Genomic DNA, 17,865 nt, shown 5'->3' on the forward strand with positions numbered 1-17,865 from the left:
TCTCCTGGTGCTGCCCTCCCCCTCCAGCCTCGGATCCTATGGTCTCCTGGCCTTGGTGTCTGGGGGCAGGGTTTCCATGAGAAGCTACGCTGGGGCTGAGGTGAGCCGGGTTGGGCTGGGGTGGGCTGACTGTCCAGAAAGAGGAGAGGGCCGAGCGCTTCGTGAAACCTTTTGAGGCCCAGGCCCCCATCCTGACTTGCCTGTGACATGGATGGCCCTGGGCGTGGGTTTCGTGCGACCTTTTGAGGCCCAGGCCCCCATCCTGACCCTGCCTGTGACCTGGATGGCCCTGGGTGTGTGTTGGCCTCTCTGTGCACATCAGTGTCCCCTGTTGAACTGGAAACTGGGCTGGCTGCCCTGTGATGCCAGGCATGGGGTGAGTGGGTGGGGTGCAGGTGGCGTTTATTTTCATGGATTTATACACACTGGAAAAGCCTCTGCGCCCACGCCCACGCCCTCCTCCCTCCCCCCGGCGCTGGGTCCCCTCATATGAAAGGGAAGTAACACCGAGGAGCACACGGAGATATAGGGTGTGGGGCTGGGGGGGCCAGCGCTGGGGCCAAAAGTCTGGGTCCCCAGCCTCCCACACGCAGCCCCTCGGGCCCCTTGGGTGTGTCAATAAATAACCCAGGTCCAGGCTGGTGTGGGCCTCACTCCTCGCTGTCCAGCTTCAGGCTGATGCTCCGTGCTTTGCCCCGTGCCAGGGTGGTGGGTGGTGTTCCCGGGCCCTCACGCTCCGCCTGGCTGGGGCCCCTCGAGCGAAGCAGCTGGCTCTGTTTGCGCAGGAAGTCCACGGGGGCAGCCACACCATAGCTGCTCTTGCCCAAGGCAGCTCTCGGGGGTCCCGAGGAGGCATGCGAGTGCGAGCCTGCTTCCAGCTGGCCCAGGTGGGCCACATAGCCGTCTGACAGGAACTGTGGGCAGAGGTAGGCAGCGATGAGGGGGTGCTGGCCAAGGGCCCACACGCTGCCCTCCACGGTCCTCCAGAGGCACCTGAGGCAGGCTGGGGGACTGGTGGCAGGCTTGGCACAGCCTGAGCTGAAGCCTTCTCAATAGATAGGACCCCAGGCTGGGAGCCAGGGCACCTTGGCTGTGCTCCTAGCTCTGCCCTTCTCTGGGCCTCAGTCTCCTCATCTGGAAAATGGGGTCTTAGAGGAAAAATAACAGCAGCCAATGTTTAGCCAGCACTTGCTTTGTGCCCAGCCCTGTGCCTGTTGATGTGATCTTCATAAGCTGACATGGGCAGTGCCATGATCATTTCCATTTACAGATGGGAAGCTGAGGCTCAGAAAGGTCACAGTGGAAAGCCATGGCCGAGTGGAACCAGCGCCTAGGGTCTTGAGCACTTTCCAGTGTGGGCTGTCCCCTCTGGCTTGCCTGGCAGCTGGCAGCTCAAGCTGCTCATGGCCCTTGTCCTCAGAGGATCCCAGGTTCCCTGGAGGCCGGTTAGGCCTTCTCACATCTTCCCCAGAGTCCGTGGTCCCTAAGGCCTGGGACTGAGGCCCCTGCTCCCTGGTGGGGTCCTGTTCCTGGCCTTCACTTGGGCCTCACCTGGCACTGTGCCTGTAGCTTCCGCACGGCACGGCCCACGATGTAGGTCTGGCTCGGGGACAGCCCCAGCGCCGCGTATACAGCCACATCTTTGGGAGACCCATAACCGGCCACGATGTTCAGTTCTACCTGTGGCGGGAGATGCCAATCAGCCGCCCCAGGGGTGGAGCCGTGCAGCTGGGGGCGGGGCCTGTTGGGCTTCCCCAGATTGTTCTGGGGGTGGGTCCAGGCAGACGGAGGTGAGGACAGGTCCCAGTCCCACGGGGACAGGGGCGGGACCAGCTGCATCTCCCTAGTTGCCCCTAAGTACACGGGGCCCCTCAAACTAGGGGAGCAGGACCAGAGCGGGCCGCTGCAGTCAGGCAGGGCCCGGGCCGATCCAGTTGGGAACAGATGGGCCTCCGCCGATCCGGGGGTGGGGGGTAAGGGGGAGCGGGGGCGGGGTCAGGACCCGGAGCCCCCCCCAGCCGCCGCACCTCCTGCACCAGGCTCTGCAGAAACATTGCCTTCTGGCGTAGTGGGTCGTGGGTGAGGCCGTCGCAGAAGGAGACGACGCCGTGGGGGAAGTTGTGCTGCGACAGCCAGGCCACCACGCGGTGCTTCTGCATATCCGGCCGGCCTGTGACATACACGATCAGGTAGCCGGAGTCCTGCCAGTGCCTGTGGGGCGGGGGCAGCGGTCAGCTCCGCTGGCCAGGGGTGAGGGGCCGGTCACCCCGGTGAAATGGGTGGTGGTGGCAGTGGCAACTCCTACCTGACCACGTCCACGGCGCCAGCTCGCACCTTGGGGTCGCTGCCCATGATGGAGACGCTGGCGGTGAAGGAGCCGTCGATGCTGAAGACCACAGCCTCCGTGCCGCGGGCCACCACAGTCAGGCAGCATTCGGCATAGGTGTGGTCGCCCCTGCGGCCCACGGGGCGGGGCGTGAGTGGCGCGGGGCGAGGCCTGGTGGAGCCCTCCCGCAGAGGCCCGGCCAGCCGCGCTCACCTGACCACCATGCGCACGGGGTAGACACCAATGCCCAGCGCGCGTTCTGGGGGAACTGGGAAGGTGAGGCGGCCCGAGCTATTGGTGACTTCGGTGCCAAAGTGGATCCACTTGCCCGACAGCGGCTGCGTCATGATGTAGACATCCACCTGGAGGGGAGAAGGGGCGGGAGGTCCATGGGGGCCCCGCGTGGAGGTGGGCAGAGGCGGGGCTGTCGTCGGGGATGGGTGGGTCTAGGGGCACAACCACCAGGAACCAGGAGCTGTTCCGAGGACAGGCGATGGGGCCATGGGACCAGGCGACAGGGCCTCTGGGTCCTGACCTTCTCTCCGGTGAGCGTGACGACGTCCAGGGGCCCGTACATGAAGCGCCCGCTTAGCACCTGGGGGCGGCCCTCGCACACCACCGTGTCGCTCGCCCGGTGGTTGGAAGTGACGTTCTAGAGGGAGGAGAGGGCGTGAGTCCGCGGCCAGCAAAGGATGGGGATGCTTGGGGAGGGGGAGCGGGTGAGGATCCACACGCAAATACCGGGGTGGGGGCCTAGAGGCGGCGGGGCATTGAGGGAAAAGGGCAAGCCCGGGGGGCGCACTTTTGTGGACCCCGGCCTGAGAGCCTGTGTGTGGGCCGCGGCTCCAGGGGCAGAGCTGTGACAGGACGGGATGCAGAGGATGAGGCGAGGTGGGGACCAGCGCAGATCCAGACCCTAGACCCAAACTTCCCGCAGAGGGCGGGGAGACCAGCGGTTCCCAGGGGCGGGGCTGGGGCAATGAGGTGGGGCCAGGACCCCAGGGGCGGGGCAGGACTGGGAGAGAGTTGGATTGGCTGGGGCCCGAGGAGGGGGGTGCTGGGGGGAGGGGCGGGGCCTCTCTGGTGAGTGGGCGAGAGTGGGCGAGTGGGCGAGGGGGCGAGGGGCAGGGCACCTACCCGGATCTTGACCTGCGTGCGTTTTCGCTGCCACTTCTCCCTGGGGAAGGCCGGGCTGTAGATGGACGGCTCCTCGCATTCCGCCAGCTGTGGCCGCTCCTTCTCGATCACCTGCACGGGACAGGGGCGAGGCCTCTGTCTCTTAGGGGAGGGAGGGCTGCCCCTCCCCCGGCCCAAAGCAGCCCATCCCCGTCCCATTCTCATCTCCAATTCCATATTCCCAGGCCCACCTGGCGCAGGATGAACGCCACCACGTCGGCGGACTCCCAGTAGCTGGCGTGGAAGAGGTGGGGCAGCGTGACGGTGGGAAAGGCGGTGAGCGCCTCGGGGCAGTACAGCGAGTAGTCGATCCGCTTGGTTCCCCACCAGCGCTCCAGGACTGCGCGGCCATGGCAGCGAGTCAGGATGGCCTCCTGCCCCACACCCATCTGCCTGGGCGCTGGGTGCTCTTCCCTCCCCCCTTTTCACCCAGCCTGCTCTTTGCCAAGTCCAGGCTGTGTGCTGGGGGAAAGGGTTTCTCAGCTGGGCTTCGGAGGTGGAATACCGGCCTCCCCCACCCCCAGGCTGGACTGCCTAGGCTGGCTGACTTACTCTTAACCACCTCACTGGTGGTGCTGGGGGCGGCTGGCTGGGCCGGGGGGTCAGTGGCCAACTCACTGCCCTTCCAGAAGGCACCGCTAGTAGAGGTGGGTGTTGAGGGCACCAGCATCTCCAGCTCCTCCAGAAAGAGGCTGGAGTGCGTCTGCAGAGTGTCGGCTGGGGGAAGGAGGGCAAGGTCAGCAGGGGCCGGCCAGGTGGCTCTCCTGTCTTCTCACCCAGGGCTCCCCTCACCTCTGCCATCTTCCTATGGCCCCTCTGGTCAGGTCCTGGCTGAGGCTGCACTGTGGCATTCTCTCCTCTCAGCCCAGTGGCCAGCTGCACTCCTGCCAGAATGCCTGTTGCCACCGCCCCAAACGCTGCACACCTGTGCCCAACACAGGCCCGCTTGGCCCATACATACCTGGGCATGCCCCGCAATAAATGTCTGCAGTACACCCCACACAGATGCAGCAGCGCACACATGCTGGCTGCTTGTATGGCAGCACACCAGCATCATGCTGCCAGGGGGCACCCTCTCTAGCTTGGCTAACCACCTCCACCCAACTTCTAGGCCCAGGAGGTCAGAGGGTCCTGGGGATCCAGACCCCCCCAGGGGGAAGGAGCGCCTGGTCCGGGAGTGGTGGCCTGAGAGGTTTCCCATCGTCTGGGAGCCTCCTCATGTCTTCTGCTACCTCCTCCCTTCCTGCGTGTGCCCTCCTCCTTCTCCCCTTTATCTTGTTTGGGGGCGTACCCAGCAGCAGGGATGAGCCATCTCCCAGGGGGAACTTCTGGTAGCGGGGCACGGTCAGTGGGGCGATGGCCTGGAACTTCGGGGCCAGCAGGGGCTCGAGGCGTGAGGCGCAGGGGTCGGCCGCGTGGAAGAGGTTGTAGATCTGTTCACAGGCTGGGCGCATCTGGGCTGCTGGTACCCAGAAGACAGAGAAAGATTGTGGGGTCGGGGTTTCAGCTGGGCACTCTGGGAGGTAGGGGGTGTGGGAGCAGCACCCTGATGTCTGGTGTGACCCCGAGCCAGCACTTCCCAAACTGCACTCCCTGGGAAGTCAGTAGGGCCCTGCTTAAAGTGAGACAGGGGCTGGGCACTGTGGCTCATGCCTGGAATCCCAGTACTGCGGGAGGCAGAAGCAGATGGATCACTTGAGGTCAGGAGTTCGAGACCAGTCTGGCCAACATGGTGAAACCCCGTCTCCATTAAAAATACAAAAATTAGCTGGGTTCAGTGGCTCATTCCTGGAATCCCAGCACTGTGGGAGGCAGAGGTGGGTGGATTACCTGAGGTCAGGAGTTCGAGACCAGCCTGGCCAACATGGCAAAACCCTGTCTCTACTAAAAAAAATACAAAAATTAGCTGGGCATGGTGGCAGGTGCCTGTAATCCCAGCTACTTGGGATGCTGAGGCAGGAGAATCACTTGAACCCAGGAGGTTGCAGTGAGCAAGATCAGGCCACTGACACTCTAGTCTGGGTGACAGAGCGAGACTCTGTCTCAAAAAAAAAAAAGGCTGAGAAGAGGGCAGCGGCTTCGATTTGCTGCCGTGGTGTCTGATTGACCCCTTCTAGTGCAGAACATCCCACGGGTGTGAAGCTCCTCCCAGTGGCTTTGGGAGACTCACCCTTGGCGAGTCCCTTCTTTCTGGGCCTCAGGTTCCCCTTCTGTAGCCAGGCCTTTGAATTAGTACAGTGGGGAAGTTGCTCGTGCCTCGGATGAGAGGGAAGGCCAGAGGAGGTGGGGAAGGAAGGGGCAGACAGAGACTAGAGGCGCCCCCGCAGCCCCTAGGACTCACCCTCCAGGGCGGGCATCACAGTTTTGCGCAGAGCCAGCACCAGGCCCAGTGGGGAGCCAAAGAGGAAGAAGCCAGAGACCTTGAAGTCAAGGCGGGCAGTGCTGCTGGGGCCGTCAGGTGCCTCGGAACTGGCAGCGGGTGGGCAGAAGGCCGTGCTTGCCCGCCGGGGCTCCCAGGAGGAGGTGGTTGCGGAGGCTGCCTGAAGGCTGTGGGGGAGGAGGGGTGCTCAGTGCTGCTGCCTCTGTAGTCCATCATGTGCCCAGGGTAGGGGTGATGGGGCAGGGACGTCACCTGTTCTGAGAGCCCTCGGGCTCAGGACTGGCCATGTCGCTGGGGATGCGCTGGGGAGGCAAGGCCGAGGGTTCTGGGCTGCCCCGACCCAGGCCTTCCACACCATCTGCCAGGGGGTCCCGCAGTGGGCCAAACTCCGGAGAGAGCAGCTCATTGTTCTGGATGGAACAGGAGACAGAAACATTCTTAGGCCTGGGGACCGTTAGAATTCTACTTACTTAGAAGTGAGGAGCGAGGCTTGGGGGTTGGGCAGAGTAGAATTCCAGAGAAGACATGAACTGGCAGGGCAGCAGGGGGCCTGCCTGCTGGCAGAGGGGTGGCATTCCAGGGGGCAGAGACCTAGAGCCAGAGAGGGCCTTTCCGCTCCTGAGGAGGCCGGGTTTGGCTATACTGACCATGCTCCCACGGCGGCTGCTGCCCCGACTCCCGGTGCCCGCGTTAGCACTGTGGCAGAGTGCATCAAAGCCCAGGATGCCACCAACACCATCTCCAATCAGTGCGACCTGGGTGGGAGCAGGGGCACCATCAGGAGACGACTTGTCCTCACCCAGGCCAGGCCACAGTGGGGGCTGCAGTGGAGGGCAGCAGATGGACTGTCCCTAACCGCTGACCTGCCCACAGAAGCCGGCACCCTCAGGTGAGCGCAGGAAGGCTGAGTAGGCCTGGTTGGTGCGGGCAATGACGGTGGCCACGGCGCCCTGGTAGCGGGAGGATGAGGTGGCCAGCAGTGGCAGGGCAGCCAGTGGAATGTGGTCTTGGGAGCGGGACAGGCTGTCCCCATCGTGGCTGTAAGGGCTCAGGCTGTAAGAGGGGGAAATGTGCGTGGGTGAGGGGCTTCCAGACCCACTCCTGCCATCCAAGTCCCCTGGGCCTGCTGGCAGACCCTGGCTCTGTGGGTCCTCTGTGGGGAGCGTTAGCCCCAAGAGGCAACTGAAATGGAGCCATTCTCCAGAACAGGTCCAGCCATGCCAGTGACCGACCCAGGTGTCTGGCTTCCTGACCCCTTCCCCGCTCCCTGCCCCGCTCCCTGGCCTGATCCTACGAGTTCCCTGCCCTTCCACCCGTGGCTAGTACTTGGAGACAAGGGCATAGGCGGCGGCGCAGATGGGTGGACAGGGCACCAGTCGCAGCGCCATGTGGCCCAAGGCCTCAGGGAAGTGGATGCGGGTGACAGCCTCGAAGGCGGAGCTCAGCGTCTGCACATCCGCCTGCTTGGAGTTGGCGTCTCCAGGGCCTGAGTCCAGGATGTTGCCGCTGTGCAGGATAAGGAAGAGGGCATGGACTGCGCATGCCTCAGCCCCCAGCTCCCCGGCTCCATCCAGGCCCTGGGGGGAACAATGGGGTGCAGTGGGTGTCACAGCAGTGTCCGGGCCAGTGAGTAGGGGGAGCTTTGACATGGGGTGGCTGACCATACTCGCCTCTGAGTCCCTGGGTGCTTGGGCCCCATCCTCAATGCCTTTAGCTGCCTCGGCTCCAGGCTCTGCAGGGCAACGAAGCCAGTGAGAGGGACGGAGAGGACCACTGGGATCCCCTCATCTGGCACTTCAGGCACCCCAGTTCTGGCGTCTGCCTGAGGCCCCCAGTCCGTACCTTCCTCCAAACTTCTCCTCCCACCAACTCTCCCAGGTCAGTTTGTATTTCCAGGCCTTTGCTCCTACTGGTCTTATTGCAGTCAGGGCTGCCTCTCCACACAATGCCTGTTTGCCTGCCAAACTTCTCTAACCCTGCCCTGTCCAATGTGGTGGCCATTAGCTACAAGTGGCCATTTAAATTTAAATGAATTAAAATATAATACATAAAAACCTCAGTTCCTCAGTCACACTAGCCCCATTTTCAGTGTCTGGGAGCCAGTGTGGCTGGTGGTTATTGCCTTGGGCAGCATGGACCTAGAAGTTCTGCTGGACAGTGCTGGCCCAAGTCTTCCAAAGCCAGCATAGACATCACCTCTCACGTGAAGCATTCAGGGAGTCCAAATTAATTCCTTCATTCTTAGTGCTATGTCTGAATCATGACTACATTCTAATCATCCATCCATCCACCCATCCATCCATCCATCCATCCACCTACCCACCCGCCCACCCATCCATCCATCCACCCATTCATCCATCTACCCACCCACCCACCCACCCACCCATCCATCCACCCACCCAACCATTCATCCATCCATCCATCTACCCACCCACCCAACCATTCATCCATCCATCCATCTACCCACCCACCCAACCATCCATCCATCCATCCATCCATCCACCTACCCACCTACCCACCCATCCATCCATCCATCCAACCATTCATCCATCCATCCATCTAACCACCCATCCATCAACCCACCCACCCACCCACCCACCCATCCATCCGCCCACCCACCCAACCATCCAACCATCCATCCATCCATCCATCCATCCACCCACCCACCCACCCACCCATCCATCCATCCATCCAACCATCCATCCATCCATCCATCTAGCCACCCATCCATCTACCCACCCACCCACCCACCCACCCATCTACCCACCCACCCACCTATCCATCCATCCATCCATCCAACCATTCATCCATCCATCCACCATTCATTATTCGTCTGTGTATTTAATGAGCACCTCTTCAGATTGCCTCTCATCTTAAGATGCCATTAAACTCATGACCTGCTGTACATGGGTGCTGGGGGCCGGTGTCCTAGGCGGTATCTTTACCTGGCGTTCCCTCTGCCTCCATTGGGGAGGCAAAGGCATCAATGAAGTCATTGGAGTTCCACTTGGTCATCTCCTTGGGGAAGACCTCCTCACTGTCCGAGAAGCCTTCTGAGGGGACAGGGGGCTGTGTCATGGGGTGGGAGGAGCTGCTCGGGGACATCCCCACTCCCAAAAAGGGCCTCAGTGCTGACCGTGGGCATCAAAGAACTCTTCCTCGGAGCTGTTCTCAGAGTCTCGGGCAATGTTCTGCATGCGCCACTCAGACAAGCTCTGGGGAGACACAGCCCCTGCCGGGCCGGCTCAGCCTCAGCCTCAGCCCAGGAGCCCAGCCTGGGGAGGGCCGTTCCTCCCATCCCTGTGCCCCAGCCTCACCTCCATGTTGGGATGAGTAGGAGGAACGGGAGGATGAGGACCACTGCTTCCCAAAGCTGGCATCGGGGGAGGCATCTGGGCCTGGGGGGGCCTCAGGCCCATCGGGGGTGCCAGTGTTGCTGGCCGCAGACCGGGCCTCGGTGCTTGGTTTCCCGGGGGGCTGGGCCTCGGACCCCTCACTGCCTGTGTTGCACTTGGCCATGCGCTGGGCCAGCATGCGAGCAGTCTCCTCTTCCAGTGCCCGGATGTCAGCCATGCTCAGCTCTGTCCACTCATCCTGCCAGCACCAGGCCTGGCGGTGGGCCCGCAGCATCACCCGACGCAGACCTGCAGGTGCCCAGGCGTCAGAACTGCCCCCTCCCCCTGCTTCCCTGCCACCGCAGCCACATGCCCAGCCTTGAGGTTGGATAATGGCTCCCCTGGGGACACCATCCACCCAGAGCCACAAAGTAGGGCAGGGCCAGTGCAGTCCAGGAATGGGAGTGGAAAGTGGGGCATTTGTCTTCCTGCCTGACTCCCCCCCGCCCACTGCCTTTCCTGTCTCTCTGCACACCCTAACTCTCAGCACTGTCCCCACCCCATCACTCCAGAAGCAGGGACCAATGCTTGTTCTTGCTTTTGGCTGGCTTCCTGCTGACTTCTGAGAAATTAACAGTTAATTAAGGGTTTAACATTTAATGAAATTGTTGATGGTTAATGAAGGTGTTAACAGTTAATGGAAGTGTTGGCACTCAATGAAGGTTGTAGCGAAAGATGATACCCATTCTGGGATATTTTTATCTTAAGCAGAAGAAAAAGTTAGAAACTCTTAAATGTCTAGGAAATAAAGTAATGATGGTTGAATGATAATTATAAACTTCTGCAAGGAGATATATTGGAATCTTAGTAGTGGCTATATGTGGGTGATTTTAATTTTCTTATTTGTGCTTTTTGGCATTTTTTCAAATGCAAGACAAGGCGTCCTCATTATTCTCTAAGCTGAATTTCCTCACCTGTAAAATGGGAATAATCATCGTCATTACCTGGTGGGGTGTTGTGGGTGTTAAGGGAGATCTTGCACAAAAAGTAATTAGCCATAGGTCTGTGTGTCGCAATCACTGTCAGTATTAGCTCTTCATATCTGACTCAACCTCTTCCTCATTTACTGAAGAGAAATTTAAAGTGCAGAGATGGCCAGTGCCTTGCTGGAGGTACCATGGGGTGGGGGTCAGTAGTGGGACAGAAGCCAGGCCGCTGGTCTCTCCAACTAGGGACCATCCCTCTGTGTGCAGATGACCTGGGCACTGAGGCAGGGCTGAGTTGTAGGCGTGGTGGGGTCAGGTTGAGGGGAGGTGTGGGACTGGGGCTCCTGAACACCAGGGCCAAAGGCTGGAACACTAGAAACTGGGAGTGGAGGTGGGGAATCCCAGAGAGAATGACATCAGAGTCACAGCCTCAGCCTGCACTCCTTAGCATGCTGCCAGTTAGAGCCGGTGACCTTCCTGAGTGTCTCTAAGTCTCATCTAACTCCTAGGATGATGGAGAATCTTAGAATCTTAATGGAAGCAGCAGCATTTCTGAATGTCAGAGCCAGTATGGACCTTGTAGATCATGTTACCAGCTTCCTGCTCTGTGGATGCCTGGCTAGGCTGTGCGGCCGCTTCTGCCCTAGTGCTCCCCACCTCAAATGGAAACGATGGCTTTCTGCTTCTGTGTCCCCAGTGGATGGGCGCATCCCTGGCCCTAAACATGGGGTCTGGGGCATGCTGGGTAAGTGGGACCTCCCGCAGCTGGGTGCTCACCTACATCATGGATGAACTGCTCGATCTTGGCTTGCATGCCCCAGTAGCGGAACTCAACCTTGCACAGCTTATAGGCACACATAAGGGGCCCCGTCTGTGCCGCTGTCCGTGCCCAGTCATCAGACAGTGGCCCTCGGCCCGTCTTGACCGAGCGATACAGCCGGGGGTCCTCTTCTGCTTTGTACTCGCCTGGGGCCACTGCATCCCGCACGATGTCGATGGTGTCTGAGGGAGTTCGGCAAGCATTGAGCAGCGCCAGCCCCTTTGAGCCCCTGCTCCTGGCACCCTCTTGGGACTGGATGACAGTTCCCGTCCTTTTGCAGACAGGACATGAGGCCTGGAGAGGGCTGGGACTTCTCAGAGGCTGCCCACTGAGGCAGCCAGGAGCCTGAGAGGGGCGCCAGGGTCCCCCCATAGCTCCAGGCCTCACCCAGGATGCGCTGTCTCCTCTCGGCCCCGCTCAGGTTGAAGACGTTTGGCTGCTGCCCCCCATCAGGCAGGTAATAGGTCTCGATTTCAATGGAGAATTTCTCCACGAAAGGGCAGGTGTACCTGGGCAGAAGGCACGGGTGAGGCTCACTGCTGTACCCACCAGGGCCGCTCCCCTCCTGGCCTCGGACCATGCCCAGCTCACCCACTCACCGGGTTCGGGTGTAGGGGTAGGCATTCCAGGATTCCTCTTCTACCTGCAGGGCAGCCTTGGGCAGCAGTGCCCGGAACCAGCCTGGGATGTGGGAGCCCACGTGGTACACCTTGTGTGTGTACTGCCCGCTGCCCCCGGGCCCATCCGTGTAGGGCCGGTTGGCCAGGATCTCCACGCCGCTGCCCTCACCACTAGACTCCTCCCGGCTCTTTTTCTGTGGCCCAAGGGAGAGCAGGACAGGGAGCTCAGCCCCAGCTTAGCATCTGGGATCCCCAGCTCAGCCTCGTGTTCTACACAGCTCTGGGGCCCTGGTCCCAGCCTTTTCAACTCCCTGAAACCAGACCCCTCCCCACCAAAGCTCCCTGGGATCAGAATCACAGATGCAGCCCAGCCCCGCATGGGGTCTGCAACCCAGCACTCAGTTGAGTCATTCAAGTATTCATTGAGTGTCTGCTCCACTCCAGGCAGTGTTTGGGATTATATCAATTGAGATATATTGATGAATAGAACAAAGATCCCTGCCCTCGTGGAACTTACATTCTAGTGGAAGGAGACAGACAAAAGGAAAAAGCAAATTATGTGGTGTGTTAGAAGGCGCTGGGTGCTATAGGAAAAGAAAGCCTAGAGTAGGGTACGGGTGATGAGGGTTGGGGGCTGCAGTTTTGATCTGATAGTCAGGGAAGGCCTTGCTAATAACACAATGTGACCATGGCTTGAACATGACTTTAAGGAGGTGAGGTAGGAGGAGGTGCTCAAGGCTGGGGGAAGCCAGTGCAGCCCCAAGGTGGGAGCATACTGGATGTGCTGGCAGGTGGCAAGGAGGCCGGGGTGGCTGGCAAGGAAGAAGGGACAAGGAGAGGAAAAGGGGCCTCCAGCTCTCAGAGGCCCTGACCCTGGCCCCCTCCCTCTCTGGGAGGCCCTGGCCGCCTCCCAATCCCAGCTCCGCCACACCCCTCAGAGCTTGAGAGCCCCCAGATCCTGCCTTCTATTGCTCCGGGGCTCAGATGGCCATTTCAAGCCCGAGGCGGGGTCCGGGCCCTCTTGCTTTATGAGATTCTGGTCCTGCTGTGCTGGGGACAGATCTGGAGCAGACTCCCCCAGGCCCCGCACCAACCCGGCCACTGCTGAGGGCCTGCCCTGGCCCACTCTTCTCACTGCCCTACACCAGAGCCCCCTCGCCCTCCGATCCTTGCTGCCCTGTCCCTGCTCCAGGTTTGACACCTGGTCCTCACCCCATCTCCCTGACCTCCAGGGATGGCCAGGACCCTCCACTTCTCCAGACCCCCTCCCGCCCTCCTCTGCCGCGGAGGCCCCCCTCCTCATTCTTGCCGCCTCCTGGGCGCTTTTTCCTTTCCCGATGGGATTACAGATCCTGAGGAGGATTACAGGAGATCAGAGGAGGGCTGGGCACTTAGCGGATGGGAAGCACCACTCGGCCCTCCTGCCCCTCTTCCCACAGTCCTTCCCCATTCCCACATCTGAAGGGGGGCCTCTCTTGCCTCCTCCGGGCTCCCAGCCGGTCCCAGCCCCGGGGCAGGGCTGGCGGGGTCGGCAGGGCTCCACCCCTTGCCCGGGTGCCCTCTCCCCGCCGCCCTCACCTGGATCATGTAGAGCTGGGCCACCTGGTACTCGTCCAGGCTCATGGGCAGCAGAATGTGGTATTCCTTGATGAGCATCCTGAAGGCGCTCGGCGGGCCGCGCGCGGCCTCCGCTCCTCCTGGCGCAGGGCACGGCGCGACAGTCAGTGCGGGGAGGCTGCGCGCGGCCCCGAGCCCTGCGCGCCGGCCGAGGGACTCAGGCCACGGGACCCCATGTCCGGGCCCGCCGCGAGGGAGGCAGAGGCGAGCCTAGCGCCGCCGCCCGCGCCGCCGGGGCCGGGAGCCGCAGCGAGGCTGAGCGCTGACCTCTTTTCCGCGCAGCCCCCGCCCCCCGCCCGCCCGTCGCCATGGCAACCGCGCGCTGACGCGGGCCCCCCCGAGCGCCAGGCTCCGGCCGGCGGGCGGGAGGGCCACCTCACCTCTCCCGCTGCGACCGCGTCCTAACCCCGGGAAACGGCATCCCTCTGGGGCGCGCCCCCGAAGCCCCGGGGCCCCTCCTTCCGGGCCCGCCTTCCGCGACCGGCCCCTCGGGGACCCGCCCCCTGCATCCCCTTCCCGGAGTCGGCGGGGTCCCAAGTCCCCCACTGTCGGACGTCCACCTAGAGCTTTGTTCCCCAAGTGTCTCTGCGCGGAGTGGCCCAGTGCGTCCAGCATCTCTGCCAGGGTTCCCCACGCCCTGCACCCGAACCTACCTTCCGGGACCGGTAATCTCCTCCGCCCTCCAGATCTGCCTTCTTGGGCAGCCAGGTCCTCGACCTCCCCCTCCCAGCATCCTTCCTGGACCCCTGGCCCTCGCCGGCTCTCCACGCGCCTAGGCAGCCACTCCGTCCTCTTCCCAGGGGGTGAGCCCTCCTCAGACTGAGGCCAGAGTGGCTCCACTTGGTATCCCACGGGCCCTGGCCCTGGAGACCCGCTCCGTCCACCTGCGCCCCAGACTGGCACCGAGGTTCCGCTGCAGGCACCCCTCCATCCCCCACTCGCACCCCGCGAGCAAGCGAGAGGCCCCGTTGTCCCCACTTCCCTCTGCTCGCCGGCGTCCCGGTCCCCTGCCGCGCTCTTGGCCCGCCTGCCGACGCCCCGGCTCACCTCTAGCTTGAGGCGGGCGCCCCTCACCCAGCCCGGGCAGGGCCGGCCGGCCCGTGGGTCGGAGCCCGGAGCGCCCCCAGCCCCGGCCTCGGGTTCCAGCGGTGGCCGGACCCTCCCGAGGCGCAGTGCCGGCCCATGGCCCCGACCTTCCTCTCGATCCGCCCGCCGACGCCCCTGCAGTCCCTCCCCGCCGCCCGCCGCGTCACTGCGGCCGCCCCGCCCCCTTCCTGGGCCCAGCTGGCCCTCCCCACCCTGGCGGGGTCCGGGCAGCCCCGCCTGCAGCGGAGGAGGCAGGGAGGGAGGCCCCTGCCTTCCTTCCCCCGGGCAGTGGGAAAAAGGCCATTGCCTAAATTCTGGCTCTTCCTAGTCCCTCTGTGCTGATTGGGGTCCCCAAAGACTCTTAGTTCCTATCTCCACCCTAGCCCCGCCCTCCTGTGTGCAGTCACAGGGTGGTTTGATATGGGGGGTCCCAGGCCCACTCTCCTCTTCTCACTCTCTGCAGTCCTTAGATTTGGGACCCAGGGTAGAGGAAATGCCTCCCCACCAGTCTAGCCAGAAGCTGGTGGCTCTGACGTGCCTCCACCTAGGGCTGGGCTCGGCTCCAGGGCCCCAGGCCTCTATGGTCACCCAGCTACACGCCCAGGCAGAAACGGGCTGTCACTGTGAGTGGCTGGGCTAGCCCCTGCATGGTGCCACAAAGCCTCCCCGACCTCTGCCTTCCGGGTCCACAAGTCCGGTCACCCAGCCACCCGGAGTCTGGGCAGAGGCCTCACGAGGCACCCCAAGGCTGGGTTTATGGGATCCCACCCAGCCTGCTACAAGGTGCTGGGGCAGTGACGGCAGCACCCCGCCAGCCCCTCCCCTTGACACTGAGGCCAAGTGCTGGAAGCAGCAGTGCCCTTTCTCTCTGAGAAGTCAGAGACCTTCAGGGCTGATTCAGAGGCTGGGGTGTTGTCAGGGCATTAGGGCGTGTGAGGGAGTGGCTTACGTGAACTGGCATTTCCATGCTGCCAGGCATCACCGCCAATCCAGAGGAAGCGCCCTCCAGGCCCAGGCTGCCCACAGCGCCAAGGGCTGTGGAAGCAGCCAGGCCCTGTGCTGCCCCCTGGTGGCACCACAGGAAGGCCCAGGGCTCTCAGCGCCACGGCTGGGGCGGAGAGGGCCCAGGTCCCACCAGAGGCTGATGGCCCACAGAGGCAAGTCAAACCTCATTTAGTCACACCCTCCCCATCCATAGTCTCCTCTTCCCCTGTCTCTGCCTGGCCCACCCAGGCTTAGCTGAAGAACCAGACCCAGTAAGGCTCAGAGATGAGAGCACAACTCCAAATCATCTTTTATTAATATAAAAAGGGCATATTTAGCAAAAGACACACAGATAAAAGAGTCACTATGGCTCAGGACACAAGGCAGGGAGGTGCCAGGCCTGAGCCCCTGCTGGGGTAGAAGGAGGCTCGGGACAAAGTGGGAGAAGTGCTGGGAAGGGCTGAGCGGTAGGGGCCACAGAAAGTTCCGGTGGGCAACACTGTCGGCAGGTCATGGGTGGGACTCATGGGGACCTCGCTGCTAACTCTTGTTGTGGGGGGGTGTCCTTAGTGCTGCCACCTGGAGGGCCACTCCTTGGTTCCTGGAGGGGACCCACCAAGGGACACAGGACAGGAAGCCCAGGATGGTTAGTGCAACTCGGGATGAAGGCCAGGGAGAAGCGGGTGCTCTGCAGTGGCCGGATAGGTCCAGACGCTGAGGCCGAGGCGCTTCCTGTTACGTGCGGGCGTTCCGCTCTGTCTCTGCCAGGCACTCTCTGACTAGCGCCCGGGCATGGATGATACCTGGGGGTGGGGTGGGGTGGGGTCTCAGCAACCCTCCATAGCCCCACCCACTGCCCTCCAGAGGAGGACCCCTGCCTCCCCACTCCCTTTCCACTTTCGGCAAAAGAAATTCAAATCTAATGACGGCTAGATGAAATTAGAGGTTTGGTTAATCCTCAAGGTTGCCCTGTTGAAATACAAATTCCCATGCTCTTCCCTGGAAATGGACTCAATTTCAATTCGATTCAAAACACCTCTCTGGTAGTAATACTGGACATCCTCTAGGCTTGGCTCAGGTGGCCTCCAGATGTCCTTCCTTCCCTAATGAAGGATAGTCCAGTGTCGGTTTCCTGAGCAGGGCGGCCTGGCCTCACTTACCTCTCTTCAGGCGCTCCATGGCGCTCTTGCTGCCAGCATAGGTGGGCCGGATCTCTTTGCCCATCTCCTCTATGACTGACAGCAGGTCCGTGTAGGTGCTCTGGGAGCCCTGGGCGCCGGGTGGCTTCATCGCCTATGTCAAAAGAGAACAGGACAGTGAGCTCAGGCACCTGGCGGGGAGGGGGACTCCAGTCCGCATCCATAAGCAAGGCTTTGGCCCCACTCACCTGCACGTAGCCCATGGAAGGCGGTCCAAAGTCGTTAAACAGCGGTCTAAAAGGAGCGCCGGCTCCTGGCACTGAGCCCGACGGCGACGGGACGCTTCCTGCAGCAACAGGCGCGAGTAAGAGGTCAGCGCGGGGCAGGGACGCCGCCTCCCAGCTTTTCCAAGCCCAGGACCGGGTTCGCCCGATTCCCTCCAAAGGATGCTTCATTCCATGCTGATCAACTTCAGGGACAAATCCCTCCCACTGCGCTCCACCTACAAGCCCTTACGTGACCACGCCCACTTCACAGGCCAGCAAACTGAGGCTCAGCAAGGGTAGGCGGCAGGCCCAGTATTGCAGAACTCAGGCCGTCTTCTCTTCGAGACCTCGACCGCCCGGCAGGCGAGCAGGGGTGGAGCTGGATCCTCACCTGTAGGGACCGGGGTGCCCGGCCCAGGGGTGCTGGAGCCAGGGGTGCTGCTGGGAGCAGGGGCGATGGGTTTGTAGGACATCCCCAACTCCTGGGCGCGGCGGACGCCAGCCGGCCGCTCCTCGGGGGTTGGCTGCGGGGCCGCTCAGCCGCGCTCTGATTGGCAAGCGGGCTGCACGCCCCTGGTAAATAGAGGTCTGGCCGGAAGGGCGAGCGGGCACGAATGCTCCCTCACTCCCGATTGGTGCGCGAAGATGTCACTCGAGCCTCCTTATTGGCCGAGACCTGCCCCAGCAGGTCGCAACCGCCGCCGATTGGCCTCCGCCTTCCGGACCTCGCACCTGTCTGCTCCGGATTGGGCGGTGGCCACCGCCCTCCGCAATTGGCGAGTTCGCGGCCCGGGCCGGCGCGCTCTCAATCCGATTAGTCCCCAGGCCCTAGAGGCGGGGCCTCGGGAACCGGGACCCGGGGCTGGGCTGCCGGTTCGCGCCGAGGGGTCTTCCCGGGCGCGGGCGCTACCCTCGCGCCTCACTCGCGCTGCTTCAGACGTCTGCTTCGCTCTGCCCAGTTTCGGCCCAGGAGGGGTTGCTGTCGCAGCTGCCGTCGCCGCTGTCACCACTGCCTTGCGCGCTTCTCCGCTCTGGGGGCCGAAGGACGCAGGGCTTTGACGTCCCGAGCCCTGCGCCCCACCCCGTGCGCTTTTACGTCACCTTTCGCCGGTTCAACACCCGGTCCCCGA

The 17,865-nt window shown here is 62.3% G+C and overlaps 2 protein-coding genes across 9 annotated transcripts; both read right to left on the minus strand.

Moving 5' to 3' along the window:
* Window positions 1-385: 385 nt before the first annotated feature.
* On the minus strand, window positions 386-15,385 carry PITPNM1 (phosphatidylinositol transfer protein membrane associated 1). 6 transcript variants are annotated; one of them, XM_055094590.2, is made up of 24 exons: window positions 15,296-15,385; window positions 13,222-13,340; window positions 11,623-11,837; window positions 11,411-11,532; window positions 10,981-11,205; window positions 9,200-9,526; window positions 9,019-9,114; window positions 8,828-8,935; window positions 7,553-7,614; window positions 7,209-7,459; window positions 6,746-6,935; window positions 6,530-6,637; window positions 6,135-6,292; window positions 5,844-6,049; window positions 4,794-4,964; window positions 4,055-4,219; window positions 3,694-3,842; window positions 3,464-3,574; window positions 2,862-2,978; window positions 2,540-2,688; window positions 2,306-2,455; window positions 2,028-2,211; window positions 1,552-1,680; window positions 386-914 (listed from the first exon to the last, which is right to left on the minus strand). In XM_055094590.2, the coding sequence occupies exons 2-24, from the start codon at window positions 13,297-13,299 to the stop codon at window positions 651-653; spliced, it is 3,735 nt and encodes a 1,244-aa protein (XP_054950565.1). In that variant the 5' UTR covers window positions 13,300-13,340; window positions 15,296-15,385; the 3' UTR covers window positions 386-650. The 6 variants fall into 6 exon arrangements, with proteins under 6 accessions (XP_054950565.1, XP_034789051.1, XP_034789049.1 ...); XM_034933160.4 differs by lacking the exon at window positions 15,296-15,385 and adding an exon at window positions 14,308-14,488 and having other exon boundaries at window positions 4,794-4,961; XM_034933158.4 differs by lacking the exon at window positions 15,296-15,385 and adding an exon at window positions 14,308-14,487.
* A 231-nt stretch (window positions 15,386-15,616) lies between these two features.
* Window positions 15,617-17,865, minus strand: CDK2AP2 (cyclin dependent kinase 2 associated protein 2). 3 transcript variants are annotated; one of them, XM_003828731.4, is made up of 4 exons: window positions 17,127-17,865; window positions 16,718-16,815; window positions 16,491-16,623; window positions 15,617-16,133 (listed from the first exon to the last, which is right to left on the minus strand). In XM_003828731.4, the coding sequence occupies exons 1-4, from the start codon at window positions 17,206-17,208 to the stop codon at window positions 16,066-16,068; spliced, it is 381 nt and encodes a 126-aa protein (XP_003828779.1). In that variant the 5' UTR covers window positions 17,209-17,865; the 3' UTR covers window positions 15,617-16,065. The 3 variants fall into 3 exon arrangements, with proteins under 3 accessions (XP_003828779.1, XP_014202377.1, XP_014202376.1); XM_014346891.4 differs by lacking the exon at window positions 17,127-17,865 and adding an exon at window positions 16,986-17,126; XM_014346890.4 differs by having other exon boundaries at window positions 16,718-17,824.

The sequence above is a fragment of the Pan paniscus genome, chromosome 9 (assembly GCF_029289425.2).
Source record: "Pan paniscus chromosome 9, NHGRI_mPanPan1-v2.0_pri, whole genome shotgun sequence".
Lineage (NCBI taxonomy): Eukaryota > Metazoa > Chordata > Mammalia > Primates > Hominidae > Pan > Pan paniscus.

Coding starts and splice junctions, on each gene's coding strand:
- PITPNM1 (XM_055094590.2), bottom strand. CDS start 13,299: ATGCTCATCAAGGAATACCACATTCTGCTGCCCATGAGCCTGGACGAG. Junction 11,533..11,622: donor TACCCCTACACCCGAACCCG/GTGAGTGGGTGA, acceptor CCTTCTGCCCAG/GTACACCTGCCCTTTCGTGG. Junction 9,527..10,980: donor GCAGTTCATCCATGATGTAG/GTGAGCACCCAG, acceptor GGGCACCTGCAG/GTCTGCGTCGGGTGATGCTG.
- CDK2AP2 (XM_014346890.4), bottom strand. CDS start 16,924: ATGAAGCATCCTTTGGAGGGAATCGGGCGAACCCGGTCCTGGGCTTGG. Junction 16,624..16,717: donor CTTCCATGGGCTACGTGCAG/GTGAGTGGGGCC, acceptor CTTTTGACATAG/GCGATGAAGCCACCCGGCGC. Junction 16,134..16,490: donor CATGGAGCGCCTGAAGAGAG/GTAAGTGAGGCC, acceptor CCCCACCCCCAG/GTATCATCCATGCCCGGGCG.